The 15,311-nt window shown below is 40.5% G+C and overlaps 1 protein-coding gene across 1 annotated transcript in view; it reads right to left on the bottom strand.

Annotated features, from left to right (window-relative positions):
* The window catches only part of KIAA1549L (KIAA1549 like), a 297,003-nt gene that overhangs the window by 136,409 nt on the left and 145,283 nt on the right, over positions 1-15,311 (bottom strand). Inside the window, exons 2-4 of the mRNA XM_069091091.1 lie at positions 7,155-9,749; positions 6,139-6,738; positions 4,216-4,331 (exon numbers count right to left, since the gene is read on the bottom strand). Of these exons, the coding sequence (XP_068947192.1) occupies positions 4,216-4,331; positions 6,139-6,738; positions 7,155-9,749 (3,311 nt within the window). The remainder of the gene's footprint in view (positions 1-4,215; positions 4,332-6,138; positions 6,739-7,154; positions 9,750-15,311) is intronic.

The following is a 15,311-nucleotide window of genomic DNA, read 5'->3' as shown; positions in this document are numbered from 1 at the left end:
AAGAAAATCTAGTCCTAAAACACCATGAAAGAGGATGTTGGAACATTACAAATAATATTAGCTCAAAACAGAGAAAAGCAGTTGAGAGAGAATGAGAGAAGGGGTACCAATTAAGACAAATCATCTCAAGAGCATTTATAGATGAAACTGAAAATACTACAAATAGATGGAAAATAGAACAGATCTGCCAGTATTTACATAACCATCTATTCTTACTATCAGCACCAACACAAGCACTATTTTTTTTTTGTTTTTAACACCTCAGTGAATGATAAGGAAATCAGAAGGACATTTAAGATGTGGATGCGCAATGGCTGCCCTTAGGTAATCCTGGATTAGGTTAGTTTTGCTTGGTTTCAGAAGGCAGAGCTAGGAGCAAAGGGTGGAAGTTTCAGAGAAGTGCATTTTGTCTTGATGTCAAGAAAAAACTTCCTAATGATAAGGACACTCAAAAATGGAATGGACTGCCATAGGAAGCAGGGCATCCTGTCCCACTAGAAGTCTTTAAGCAAAGGCTGAATGATGACCTCTTGGCAGGAATATGGTAGAAGGCAATTGTTGTTCAAATGTGGATTACCATTGATGGTCTCTGAAGTAATTTCAAAGTCTTTGATTCTGTGAAAGTAAGGGAAAAAAACAGCTCCACCAAACCAAGCATACACAGAAGAAATCCATGCTAGATATAACAGAATTTAGAAAGCATTAAGGGATAAATCTCAAATTTATCCCAAGGCACAATATCAAGTGCTTAGGAATATTGACATTATTATTACTCTCCCTTGCTCCCTGTAAAAATAAGTCAAGAAGGTATCAGTAACTACTGACTTAAATGTATATTTTTTTCTATAAAATTCTCATGAGAAAGAACTATACATGGATCAAGGGTATCTTTAATTAAAATATGAAAAAGGAACAGGCAGGCTTTTGTAGATAATTTTCTACACAATACCATGACAGTCAAAGAATTGGTTGAGGGCTACAGAATCAAGACTCTAGTGTTTATTCATTACTAAGAAAAAAAGCATTTGACTCAGTAAAGCAATATGCAGCCTTGAAGAATCTTTTCATGGAAGTATACAATTACTAAAAATAGAATAAAGAAATAGAAAAAAAAACTTGACAGATATCTTCACAAAGACAACCTTTCTCAGTGATTCCTTATAAAAACAGGCACATGGATGTCTGCCAAACATGCTTACTATGATTATGGAGAATACCCAGCACAGAGTCTAGGGGGAAGGGGAGGGAAGAGATTTTGCTGTTTTTTTCTTATCTGTCATTTTTGTTTTTGTTTTTAGAGAGTAAGGGTCTTTCAGATGCTCTTGTCTGCAGATGACATCAAGTGCCAAATACTGCAGGGACTCCTCAATGACATCAATTGTTATTCAAAAGTAACTGGCCTAACATTGCATATGGGAAAAACCAAATGGATTAAACAATGCCTACCACTCAAACATAAGACATGTAGTTGTATGGGAGTTTCTATTGACCTATGACATGGAGATGTATGGGAGATTCTATTAAATTAACCATCAATGTAGACATCTTAGAGAGGCACTAATGATGCTAGTAAGTGGACCCAAAACGAATGGGAAGAAGAGTGGATGAGTTTACATCTGGACAAAATCAAAACTCATTTGTTTAGTACCAACATTCTCCTGGTAATGGCATATGACCCTAAATCATAGAATGCTTCAGTCTAAAGAATTAAAACTGTTGCAACCCAAAGGAAAGTGTGAAGGCATAGATAGTCCCAAGTATATGACAGGCAATTTTCACCAAGAAGGTTTTCAAGAGACGTCATGCAGAATACACATGAGCAGCAAAGGGGCTGGACCACTCATTTATGAAGAGCAATGGATCATAGATGGACAGTCTGTGTGCTCTCATGATTCCTATGTAATGTTTCTATAATACAGACAAAGGTTTTTAGCATGTTGTCTAGACTCATTGTTGGAGGATTGACTGGAGAATATAGAATTATATAGGCTGAGAAATCATGAATTGGTTGAAATCTGCACCACTGAAGGAAAGATTTGTATCTACGAGATCAAATATCTATTAAAATATACTTTGTCTATGACATGAATTCTTAACTAGGATCCATGAACTTTTTTTCCCTTAACGTTATGATAGCTGTATTTCAATATCATTGATTTTCTTTGTAATCCTATGTATTTTATTTTACATATTTAAAAATATTCTTTAAAGAATATCCTTAAAAAGGATCCATAGTCTTTGACAAACTGCTAAACAAAAAAGGTTAATAAAAAACAAAAGCTTCTGCTATGATATATAAAGCATCATCATTAGCAGCATCAGTGCCATTTTCTATAGAAACCCACCCAGATCTAAGAGGTGGGGGTGGGGCACCTTTTATTCCTCTGACCTTAGAAGACCTAAGTCTCACTTGGCTTTCCTTTTTACCTTGGCTTACATCTCCACCAGATAATACAACCCCGCTGTCACCAACTGGAAAAGTTCATATTTTGAATCGTTAAATCCAAATTCTTGGTGGAGGAAACACGGGCCCTTTTGTAACAATGTTTTGAGGGGGAATACATAGGGAGAACCTTCTTTTCTCTGTCCCCCAAAAGTGCTGTGCTAAGTACCACTGAGCAACAAGACATTCAACAAAGAGTATGAAATGCACATGATACGAAAGGGACCCCGGCTAAGTTTGGCAGTGGTATTTGGAGTGTCCAATTGCCAATTAGAACCTACTTCATCAGTTCTGATTTTCTAAAGCGTTTAGAATTACAGCATTAAAAACCTGGATGGGGCCCAAACAGGGTATCTATCACTTGTTCTTTGGGTGATCAAAGTCAGTCAGCAGTTGCTAAATAGTACTTGGCATTCTGTGGCCGAGGAAAATGTCTACTTCCATGTCTGCTGCTGGCAATCCAACTCAAGTCAGGCTTAATTCATGAGTCTAAATGACTTTAAAATTTCCAGATATAAATCACTAGCCATTTTTGTGGGTGGTAGAATTAGAAGGAAAAGCAATGGGCAGTGCTTTGTTGGAAACCATATCAATGAAGCCAAACTTCTTTGCAAAGCCCTGGGTAATTGGAATGTTTCACACATTGAAAAAAATAGCAAAACGTAAACTACCTAAAATTTGTCATTTTCTAAAATGGACCTTTGCTCCTAGTGACCTGCCTTTGCTAAATAACTGAATAGTGATAGTTCTATTATATATATATATATATGTATATATGTATATATATATATATGTGTGTGTATATATATATATATATATATATATATATATATATATATATATATAAATTAGCTGTGACTCCCCCCTTGAACAAACTCCTTCCCTTCTCTAGGGCTCAGGGTTCTAATCTGTAAAATGTGATATTTGCACTAATCAGGAGTTCTTAAGCTGAGGTCCATGAATTTGTTTTTTAAAAAAATATTTGGATATCTGTATTTCAATATATTCGGCTTCCTTTGTAATTCCTTGTATTTTATTTAATGAATTTTAAAACATTATTCTAAGTTGGGGTTCATAGGCTTCTCCAGACTGCCAACAGGGTCCATGAGACAATAAGATGAAGAACCCATCTACTAGAATGTATCTCTAACCCTCTGTGATTCTGTGACCCCTCCCCCAGTCCCTTACCCTTTCCTTTCTCTAAAACTTGAGAGTTCAGCTAGATGATCTCTGAGAGAGACCCTTCCAGCTCTGATATTTTAGGATACGATAATTTTATTTTAACTTTATGGGCCTCAGTTTCTCCACATGGAAATTATCTCTTTTCCCAAGAACTTGTCTTTGTTAAATAACAGGGTATTGGTTTTTACCACTAACTAGCTTTGAACATATCATTTGACCTTTCTGAATCTCAGTTTCCTTTTCTGTAAAATGAGGAGATTGGGCTTGACAGTCCCTTAGGAGGTTCATTCTGGCTCTGACATTCTTTGGCTTCATGTCTCTGGACCCTATTTTCCTTGTAGGTTCATCGGTAGGTAGAGAAAGGGCCAGGGTGGGGGGCATGTCACAGCAGATAACCTATGAGGGTTTCTTCTGGTTCTATTATTCTGTATTCTATTACTGAGGGAAAAGAGCTATGCCAGGCCCATGGGACTTTTCTTCTAATGTTTAAGGAGAGAACATACTCACTATGAGTAAAAGAAAACCTAGTTGGAAAGAAGACACGGATGGATTACTCTGGTTTCAAAGCAGGCCAGGTTATGGTAGCTTACGTGTGCATAGATATCATTCTGGCGGAAAGCTTTCTGCATCGCTTGTGTGAGCCCTTTGGCTACGTCAGGTCTCAGGGAGTCATTCATCTGCAGCCTCCTCTGGGTGAGAAAGAGAACTGTTCAAAAACACACACACATATTAGTATAGAGTGGCCACATTCCATCCTTTCAAACAATGCAGTTTTAACTTGTATAAGTTCTCCATAAAAATGGTGAGCACAGACCAACCTGTTCAGAGCCCTCAGTGAAGGTCCCCCTAAGAGCCCCAGAATCCACTTAAAACAATGAGTATAAACCAAACTGTAGCTATCTTTCCATATGATAGAAACTGGAGTCAAGAGGTCTGAGGGGGAAACTGAGGCTACATCTGAAAGGTATGATGTGTATCACTCAGAGTCATAATTATATAGGGATATTTGAGTTCACAGTCTTATTTGGGGGAACACTTATGCTCGATTTGGAGGAAGAAAGTACTAGTAAGGTAGCAAGAGAACCATCAAGCAACCATACTTCTCAGAATCCTCTGAGGGTAAAGAAAACCAAACCTTTCCATGTTGAATCAGCAGAGGGAAACAAGAAGGAAGAGGCATCCAGGGCTCACCAATATTCACGTGTTCCCTATCGAGCCACCAGTCAGCATCAAGCCAGCCAGGACTGGTTTTTTTGTTGTTGTTCAGTCGTTTTCAGTCATGTTGGACTCTTCGTGGCCCCATTTGGGGTTTTCTTGGCAAAGATGCTGGAGTGGTTTGCCATTTCCTTCTCCAGCTCATTTTGCAGATAAGGAACTGAGTATACCAGCTCTGATTGTCTCGATATTGATTGACAGCTCAGTTATAAAGTGAAATTGACAGAAAGAGGGAAAGGGAATGTTTTATTTTCCTCTTCCATTTTAACTATTTCTGGAGCCTTGTTAATAAAAAATTTCCTCATTACCATCACCCACCTACATCTACAGATAATAATATAGAAGACATGAAAGAAGGGTAGCTAGGTGGCACCATAGGGCACAGAGCATCAAACCAGGAGTCAGGAAGACTCCTCTTTCTGAGTTCAAACCCAGCCTCAGACACTTACTAGCTGTGTGATCCTGGGTAAGTCACTTCACCTCATTTATCTCAGTTTCCTCATCTGGAAAACCAGACATGATTGAAAACGACAGAACAACAACAAAGAAGACCCCAAGGCTAGAGAAGGTATTAGTCTTTATGGTAGGACTAGGTTCACAGAATCCCTTTTTAGACTGGAATGCATTCAAATATATTACTTCATTTCATTCTTAGTTTGGTGGTAGTGAGAGAAGAGTAAAAAAAACCCCAGAGAGATAGGTGCATTCGGCATTGACGTATTCTTTAAAATAATTTATCAACCCCCTTTTTATAGCAGAGCTGAACAGCACTATTAATAGCATTCTGTGTGTTCTATGCCATCTCTTAACTGCAATCAGAAACCGCACTGCATTAATTAACCCTCCTGCTGCTGGAGGGATTCAAAAATGCCTTTAGGTCCCTCCCTTTTCCTGAGTGGCATTAATATAGTTGGATGGCATGGTAGATAAAGGACCAGCTTCAGAGACAGAAGATCTGAATTCAAGTCCTGACTCTGACAAAGAGTGGCTGTGTGACTGGGGCAAGTCTCTCAGCACCTGTAGGCAACTCTAGGAATGTGAGTCACAAATGATTTGTACCAGTTTCTCAAATAAAAAATATCATAGATCTGATAAAAACAAACAAATAAAATACCAAACTCCCCCAAAACAAAAACAATGATACAGAATATATTATAACCTGGAAACTATACTCCATAATTTACTCAACTCTTATACTCTGTTAGAATCCAAAGGGGGAAAAATATTCCACCACTACAAAAAAAAAATTTCCTCCCATCTCTAAGACCAGGATGCACTATTGTTTCTAAGACTCTTACCTGTCTTCACCATCAGTTTCCTGGACATCTGACATTCTAGATTCAAGGTGGTTTTGCCTGTTGTGACCACAGTAGTTGAAGCCAGTGGGAGAGGAGCTGATGTGTTTTCCACGGGTAAGGGAGGGAGTTTAGTCACCTTCCCTGATGTGGTAATAGATGTTAGAGCCGCCATGATGGTAAGTGGGAATGTGGTAGAGATTCTGGGCATTTCTGAGTTGGTTGCTTTGTAGAAATCCGATTGCATGGCTTGAGATTTCCCAGGGAAATGTGTTGTTGACAACCTTGCAGCAGCTGTGATCATATTCGCCTGCGTGGTTCTGTGGGTCATGGATACGAAGGGGGAAGCTGTGGGAGTTTCAACTGCCTTGGTTGTACTTGCCACCATCTGGGAGCCTGGTGGTCTACTGAGAGTACCATTTTTAGCCAGAACTGGGGCCAGGGTGCTTTTGGCTATCATTGCTGAGGGAATGGAGAGTTTGCTTCCAGTCCCCTTGGACACTAAGGCGGCAGACAATGCAGATAGAGTGTGTTTTCCTATAACCCGTGTGGCTGCTGTTGACGCCACAGTTGGCACCACGTCAGGGGACATGGAAGAGTATGCTGCAATGAGAAAATAAGTACAATTTGTGGTTGGTCAGAGTAAAATACAAGGAAGAGGCATTGGTGATGAATGGATGTCACTTATGAAACTATTTGGTTGCAAAGGGTTTGCGCTAGGGTCATGTTAGGACAGAAGGGATTTTAGGTCTAATAGCTTTAGATTCATTAGGTCAGAATAGTTCTTATGAAAACACCATTTACATCAATGCTATGCTAATGCTCCTTAATAAAAATATTTTAAGTTCTGAATGATTCTGGACAAACGAGTGGCCAGAAGGATCAGAACCAGGGATTCTCAGGAGCTCTGTCCCATTACAAGGAGTGTGTGTATATTGGCATGTCTATGTGTTCCTTCAGAGTAAGGCTAGATAATGATGTTGAAGCTGAAGATGCTTTGGCCATGGAAGTGGTCATACCTGTGTGTTGGGAACCAGGAACCAAACTACCTGCATGAGTAGTTGCAATAGTCCAATTCTCAGGGACTGGAGAAGTCAGCGGTACTTTGGGTGTTGTCTTGAGTAAGGCATGGGTAAGTGTGGGAAGAACGGTGGCAGGGGATGTCCGAGGCTTGCGGCCACTCTGGAATGGTACAGAGGTGCTTATCATAGGTGATGGATGGTGAGTACTGGCAAATGAAGTTCTGGTCTCTGTTTCCCCTGAAAGCATTTCCTGCAAGCTGATGGGGGGAGTCACATCCGACAAGGCTGGTGGAAGAGATGTCGAAAGTGGAGACGATTCTGAGGGAGGACGTGAAAGGAGATGTTGATTGGCAGTTGTGAAAGCTCCATGTATAGCTGGGTGCAGACTGAACGATGCTTCAAGGTCCCGGGTGATGTTTTTATGGCCTGTGGGCCAATGGTCTATAGAGTTTCCAACTGTAGTTACTCTGGACTGATGTGTGGCTTGTTCTGTGCTTAGATTAAGGGATGGATATTGAATACTAAGCCCCTTAGCAAAGGTCAGATGCAAATCAGCCTCTCTGACATCTGGAGAATGTGTCATTTTGGCAGCTGAATCTGAGCCATTGGGAGCAGTGATTTTGTCAGAATGGGTCACTGAAGGTACATGACTTTTTTCATGTCCGTGTAAATCATAACCTTTTTGGTGAGGCAAGACAGGGGTCGCTGATTCTAAGAAATGGGACCCAGTTTCTCCTGAAAGAAAACTCTGGGAACCAGTTGTTCTCTTTAACTCTTGGGTTCTTGCTGGTATGGAAGAATGGAGAGGATGGGCTTTCTCCCGCCTAGGGGCTGAAATCATATCTCTAGAAGTATTTTCAGGTGCCGTCCTGACCTCAGACTCAGAATCTGCTACAGGAGAAGACTTCAAAGCAGTAGATGCTTGCTCTGTCGGTGGGATAGGAGGAACAGGCAGCTCTGAGAGTGTAAGACTCACTCCCAGTTCTGTGATGATAGCAGCTGGAATGTGATTGGTGGTTGAATCTGATATGGCCTCACTTAAGGTAGACTGACTGGTGGTCTCCTGAGTGGGAATGGCACCAGGAGATATCACCATATTGGCTTTTTCATTTCCCATAAAAGCACCCATCAAGCCACCTTCTTTCCCTAAAGAAAGACTTGCAGTTGTAGAGTAATAGACAGACGACTGGCCTGTCTCCTTGAGGAGCAAATCTGTAGGAGTCCCATCTTTGTTCTTTTCTTTAGAAGTTGGATTTTTTGCCACCATAAGCAGAGGAGATGCCCTGCTTTGGGATGGCCATGGGAAATCGTGCGTGGAGAGAGAGGCTGGTTCATTTTTCACTGCTGGTGAAGAGGCGGCATGAGTAGCAGTTGCTTCACCTGCAGCTGCAAAAGATCGAGTGACTGGCACCAGAGAGGAAGGGGCACGTTTCACGGAATGGGACACCGCCTTCACATCCTTAGGAGCTGGTGACAAATGCACAGGCTTGTTTATGGTAGCAAGGGCAGGTTGACTGCGTCTCCTTTCCACAGAAGCAGCTCCTCCGTCTGTACTTTGGACAAGTCTGGACCCCACTTCAGGCATCTCTGATGAGCTCTCAAAAGCCGGCCAGGACACACTGCCATGGGCCCTTTTAGTCACTCTTGATTTGAATGGTTGAGTGCGGACTGGGCCTGAAGAAGACATATCTGTGAACTTCAACAATGTGGGGGTTTGACTTGGAAGCCAAGGTAGACTTCCAGGCGCAACTGGTGGGGAAGACAGATGGGGTATGTCTGGCATGGAACTCACAAACACAGATGTAGATGGGCTTTCTGGGTGCAGTCTCTCACTTGGGGCCAGTCTAGAATACTGTGCTGTTGCAGATCCAGAAAAATCCAGACTGAGGATATCTGTTAATTCTTGGGCCTTTCTGGATGGAGGGTGACTTGTTTTACTGGAAAGAGGGTCTAAGGGATTATCAGTACTTTCTCTATGGGAAGAATCAGGGGGAGCTGTCTGGGAGAATGAAGGCACTTTGGCTGGTAGCTCAGTAGGTTTAGAAAACATAATGGTATGAGGTGAGCCAGGAACTGATGAAGAGAGGGATGGGGATGGAAGAGCTGAAACAATGTCTGACCCTGGTGTGTGCTGGTTTGGAATGGAAAGTGTTCCTAATGGCACTGGCTGAGATGACAGGACAGTACTTGACAATGTCACAGATGGTGTTGTGGACAATGGGACAGACATGTTGGGTTGAGGCAAACCTGACACAGCTTCTTCATCCGAATCTCGAGGTCTTGGGTGGGTGAGAGCCTGGGCCAACTCCTTGGGAGGATCCAGAAATGCACTGTGCCCACTCCCTTGATAAAGGGCAGAAGAGAAATCTGTCTGAGCCCTAGTTCTAGGGGGAGGGTGAGCCAGTGTGGATTTGATTATCTGAAGCAAACTTGCATTTTCAGGGAAATGTCTCATGGGGTCCTTGAACCTGTCAACATTTGAGGAAGACTTTAATTCCCAGGAAGGCCATGTTGGTGATGTTGATGTAGATCTCCGAGGGTTTGTAAATGATTGTGGGGTTAGGGTGACATTCATCCGTAGATGGGTGGAACCTGTAAAAACAAGGAATATTCATGTATTTTAATTTTGTCATCTGGTCCCCACTGGAGGAATGAATCACAAAAGGCAAGGGTGGGATAAGAAAGGTTTTCCATTCTGTGCTGATATAATGGGAATAAATATAATTAGAAGACACTGAAGTATGAAACCACCACAGGAGAAAAATGAAGTCGAATGGCAGTATCTTCTCTAGACTAATAGCTGCACTTAGCATAGATAATATGTGTGAGGCATGAGGAAACTGTGGTTCAAACTACCCAACGATGGAACTGCTTCACCCACGTGGTTTCTTACACTGGAAAGATTCCCTGAGGCTATTCTTTCAATCAAAAAAAAAATGTCATAAGAAATTTCCTTTTCCATATGACTGTACAAAGGAAAAATGCTCAGAGCCAGTCAAAGAAAAGGATCACCAAGCATATGCCCAAGGGTCATTCATTACAAGACATCACTTTTTTTTTTTTTGCCAACACTGCCACAGGAAAACAATGGACAGATAAGCAAGAGATTGTTAAAGTTATTTTTTTTAAAAAGACTCTTAAAGGAGAGGAGCTAGGAAGAAAAAAAGCATCAGATAGTTGGACACGATGTGAGCAGTATATGGCGAATAGGCAAGTAAGATCATAGGGTCACAAAACTAGGCCTGGAAGGGCCTTTGGAAGTCATCGAAAGTCCTCATTTTATGGATGAGGAAACTGAACCCCACTGGTGAAATGATTTGCCCAAGCTCATAAACATAACAAGAGCCAAGACTAAAACCCTGGTCTCCTGACCCCAGATTCAATGGACTTCTTGGGACATCTCACTTCCTTCCCTTTCTCTCCAATTCCAAGGTGGGATAGTAATGAAGAACTCAATGGATATGGAGGTAAAAGGCTAGGATTCAAGGCCCAAATCTCTGACATTTGCTACGGAGATTCACTTTTCTGGGGTTCGGTTTCCTCATCTCTAAAATGAGGAGATTGGACTAGAAGGACTAGATTGGACTAGAGGGTTGCCGACGGAACTCCTTCCCAGCTCTAGATTCATTATCCAATGACCCTACTTCTAACATGCCTTCCAGTTCTAAATCTGTGCCCCTATGATTTCTGATTACACTCATTTGAGTAGAATTTATCATTCAGGTCCTCTTCTTTTCAATCTTTTCTTGTCTACTGGCTGTTTCCTTATTACCTATAAACATACTTATGTCTCCCAAAACCCCTCACTTGAAACATTCATCCCCGCTATTACCATCCTATATCTCTCGTTGCTTTTATTGCTAAACTCCTTGAGAAGGCTATCTCCAACTGATGCCTCCACTTTCTTCTCATTATATTCTTAAATCTCTACAGTCTGGCTTCTGAACTCATTTGACCAAATCTGCTCTCTCCAAAGTTACAGAGATCTCTTCATTGCCAAATCCAATGGCCTTTTCTTAATCCTTATTCTCTCTGACTCCTTTGCAGCCTTTGACATTGTTGATCACCTTCTCCAGTATTCTCTATGTTTTTGTGACACCACTCCATCCTGGTATTTCTCCTACCTATCTGACCACTCCTTAAATCATCTTTGCTGGATCCTCATCCAGATCACTCTCTCTAACCATCAATGTTCCCCAAGAATCTCTTCTCTTCTCCTTCATTACTTCACTTGGTGATCTCATCAGCTTTCGTGGATTTAATTATCATCTTTATGCTGATGATTCTCAAATCTACCTATCCTGCCCCAATCTTTCTGATGAGTTACAGCCTTGCATTTCCCACTGCTTCCTTCAGGTCCCAGCTGAGATCCTACCTTCCACAGGAAGCCTTTCATGATTCTACTTAATTCTAATGTGTTCCAAGATAGTTACAGAAAAACCTGAGAAGACTTGTATGAACTAATGCAAAGGGAAGTAAGCAGAACCAAGAGAATAATTTATACAATAACAATATTTTAAAGATAATGAACTTTGAAAGACTTAGTAACTCTGATCAACACAGCAACTAACTTCAATTCCAAAGACTCATGATGAAAAATGTTATCCACTTCTGGATAGAGAGTTGATAGATTCAGACTGTAGACTGAATCTTTTCTTTTCTTTCCTTCCTTCCATGCTTCCCTTTCTCCCTTCCTTTCTTTTTGCTTCTATCCTTCCCTCCTTCCATCATTTCTTTCTTCTCTTCATCTTTCCCTCCCTTTTTTCTTTCCATTTCTCCTTCCTTCCTTCTTTCCCTCCCTCCTTCCTTTCTCCTCTCCTTCCATCCTTCCCTCTCTTAATCTTTTCCTTCTTCCTTTCTTCCTTCTATCCTTCTTTCCATATTTCCCTCCTTCCTTCTTTCTCTCCATCCCTCCCTTGATCTTTCCTTAATTCTTTCCTTTTTTTTCTTTTTTTGGACATGGCTAATCTGGGAATTTGTTTTGCATGACTATACATATTTCTAAAGGATTTTGGATTTCTTCAATTGATGGGGGAGAAAAGACAGAACCAAAACAAAATCGAATTTCAAAAAATTCTAGTGTCTTCTCTCTGTTGATCATCTCCAGTTTATCCCATAAACATTTTGTTTGCACATAGTTGTTTATATGTCATCTCTCCCATCAAATTGTGTTTTTGCTTCTCCCCCTAATTCCTGTACACCCACCAAAGATTAGACCCAAAGTCCCAGAAGGGACTAATTTGAGCTCTGGTTCTAGCTAACATAGAAAGTAAATTCCTCTCCCATCTACATGGAAGGTGAAACTGAAATGATTTTTGGAATCGGACATTCTAGTTTTATTTTGTAAGAGCTGAAGGAGAAATGAAAAAGGAGGCAGATCTTTATTTCATCCTGTGCTTGGCAGCCCTAAAAAATTTCATTTTTGTTCTTTTAACATTTTCTATGTTATTTTACAATCTCACTCAGCAAGCTGCCCATTGAAATGGGCCTGAAAGTCACTTCAAATAATAACAGGCAGGAGTAGTTGGATTACAAGATTTTACAATGAAAATCTAAACTTTCCCTCAACAAAATATGATTTTACTACACCTGTTAACAAATGATGCTTATTAAGGACCTTCATGGACAAGTCAGGGCATGATATATGTGGTTCCCATTTTCTAAAAATCTATACCATAAAACAGGATATATCAAATACACTAGGACCTCTATCTACATAGATGAGGTGATGTGCTACATAATAACATGCATACATACAAGGACAAATATGACAAGCTCAAATATTACAGTGTGTAGCTAAAGGAGACAAATATTCTAGGGGTAAACCATCTACTCCCATGTGTTTCTGAGGACAGGGTGGCAATTAGGATGGGGGTGTTCAAATCAACAAGCATCCGTTGAGTGCCTACTATGTGCCAGAAACCATGTTAAGTGTTAGAATACAAAGAAGGGCAGAAAAGTGGTCCCTGCTCTCAAAGGGCTTACATTCTAATAGGGGATACAACATATAAATAACTAGGTACATACAAGACACATCCACAAAAGATAAAAGGGAAAGGGTATTTCATCAAAGTAAGAGATTTCAAGTAATCTTAAAGGAGAGTCCTGAGCAGAATTAGGGAGAAAATGGGTGATCTAGGATTGGTGTGCTATCATTAAGCAAGATGAGAAAGAGGGAGCAGAAAAATCAAATAAAGATGAAATTACACACACATACATACATAACAAATTTTGGCTCGCTGTTCTTGACAATGCTTAGCATAGTGCCTGGTACATAGTAAGTACTTAATAAATGTTTATTGACTAACAGGCTTAGAACACTGGACTGGATCTAAGAATATAAGATTTAATAGGAATAAATATAAGTCTTGTACTTGAGTTCAAAAATATCAATTCTACCAGGTGGAGGAGGCAACAGTTGCTGAAAGAAAAAAGATCTGGGGGTTTTACATATAAATGTAAAGTGAGTTAACTGTGTGCTATGGCAGACAAAAGGCATAGCTTCCAAGAATGAGGACCTGATGAAACCATCTGCTCTGGTTGAACCACATTTAGGGAGAATTATGTTCAGTACTTGGTACTAGAGGGAAGCTAGGTGGTGCTGCAGTGGATAGAGCATGGGACTTGAAGATTCATCTTCCTGAGTCCAAAACCAGCCTCAGACACTTCCTAGCTGTGTGACCCTGGGCAAGTCACTTCACCCTGTTTACCTCAGTTTCCTGATCTGTAAAATGAGCTGGAGAAGGAAATGACAAACCATTCCAGTATTTTTGTCAAGAAAACCCCGAATGGGATCATGCAGAGTAGGACATGGTTGAACAACAACTTGATACCATATTTTAGGAAAGGTACTAATAAGCTGGGGAGTATACAGAGACAAGTAACTAAGATGGTGATAGGCTCCAAGTTCATGCCAAATGAGGCCCAGGAAAAGGAACTGGGGACCTTCTTTATTCTGGAAAAGTGAAGATGTGTAGGTGGGGGAATCTGGAAACTGTTTTCAAGTATATGAAGAGCTATACAAATTTATTCTGCTCATCCCAAGCCAGAACTAAAAGCGATAGTCAGCATTTGAAAATTTAGACACAATTTAAGGGGAAAAGTTCCTAAGAATTAGCACTATTCAAAAATGAAAAGGATCATCTTGGGAGGCAGTGGATTCCCACTATCATGGATGTGCTTTCATGCTCCAGTGGGAGCAAAGGCTGAGGTAACAAGAAATTCTGCAATTCTCTGATTTCTGTATTTTCTCTTTTTCCTAGTCATATTTTAGGTCACTAAGTAGCCAGATTCACTTTGACCTCATACATGTTCAGTGTCAGGAAGACCTAGGTTCAAATCCCATGTGATGCTGGGCAAGTCATTTGATCTGTCTCAGATGCTGTTTTCTCATCTGTACAATAGGGATAGTAACACCTCACAGAGTTGTTGTCAGGATCAAAAAAGATAACATCTGTAAAGCACCTTGCAAAGCAAATGCCAGCATTTATCACATAACTTTGAAAATCTTTACATGGAGATGGCCCTGAGGAAGATTTAAAAAAAATTGGGGAATGATAAAATTAAATAAAGATAGAAGGAAGCAGGTTTACATAGCAGAACATGGAGGACAAAGAGGAATATTTGATTTGAGAGATAATGAAACATTTTGCAATCCGGGGACTTGTTTAAAGAGAAGCACAGGATTTTTAAAAATCCAGCATCAGAGTTACAGTAGCAGGCAATGTTAAAAATGTGTGGTTTTTAGAAAATTCATCATGGAAGATAAATTCTACTTGTCTCTCTCACTCATTATCTGTGTGATTTGGAACAAGTCCCTTAACTTTTATGGGCCTCAGATGAATTTCTACAATGGCAAAATGAGGGGGTCACTGGATATAGAATTTATATGAGGCTGCATCCCACTGGGGTCTAAAATACTGCGAAAAATCAAAGTTCCAATGAATCTGTTACCTCTCCACAAACCCAGATCTGTGCCCATCCTATACACCTTTGGTCCATGTCTTCTCATAACTTTACCATTCTGTGTGTGTGGGGGGGGGGAATCCACTCAATGTGCTAAGGGCCTTCCCTCATTTCTTCCCTTGGCATCCCCAAAATACCAATGTAGCACATGGTCAATCTAATGGTTATTCCATGAAAAAAAAGAGGAAA

This window comes from Petaurus breviceps, unplaced genomic scaffold, assembly GCF_028583685.1.
Source record: "Petaurus breviceps papuanus isolate PSGF00001 unplaced genomic scaffold, PetGlider_PUasm1.0 188, whole genome shotgun sequence".
NCBI classification, from domain to species: domain Eukaryota; kingdom Metazoa; phylum Chordata; class Mammalia; order Diprotodontia; family Petauridae; genus Petaurus; species Petaurus breviceps.
This window is presented reverse-complemented; position numbering and strand designations above follow the sequence as displayed.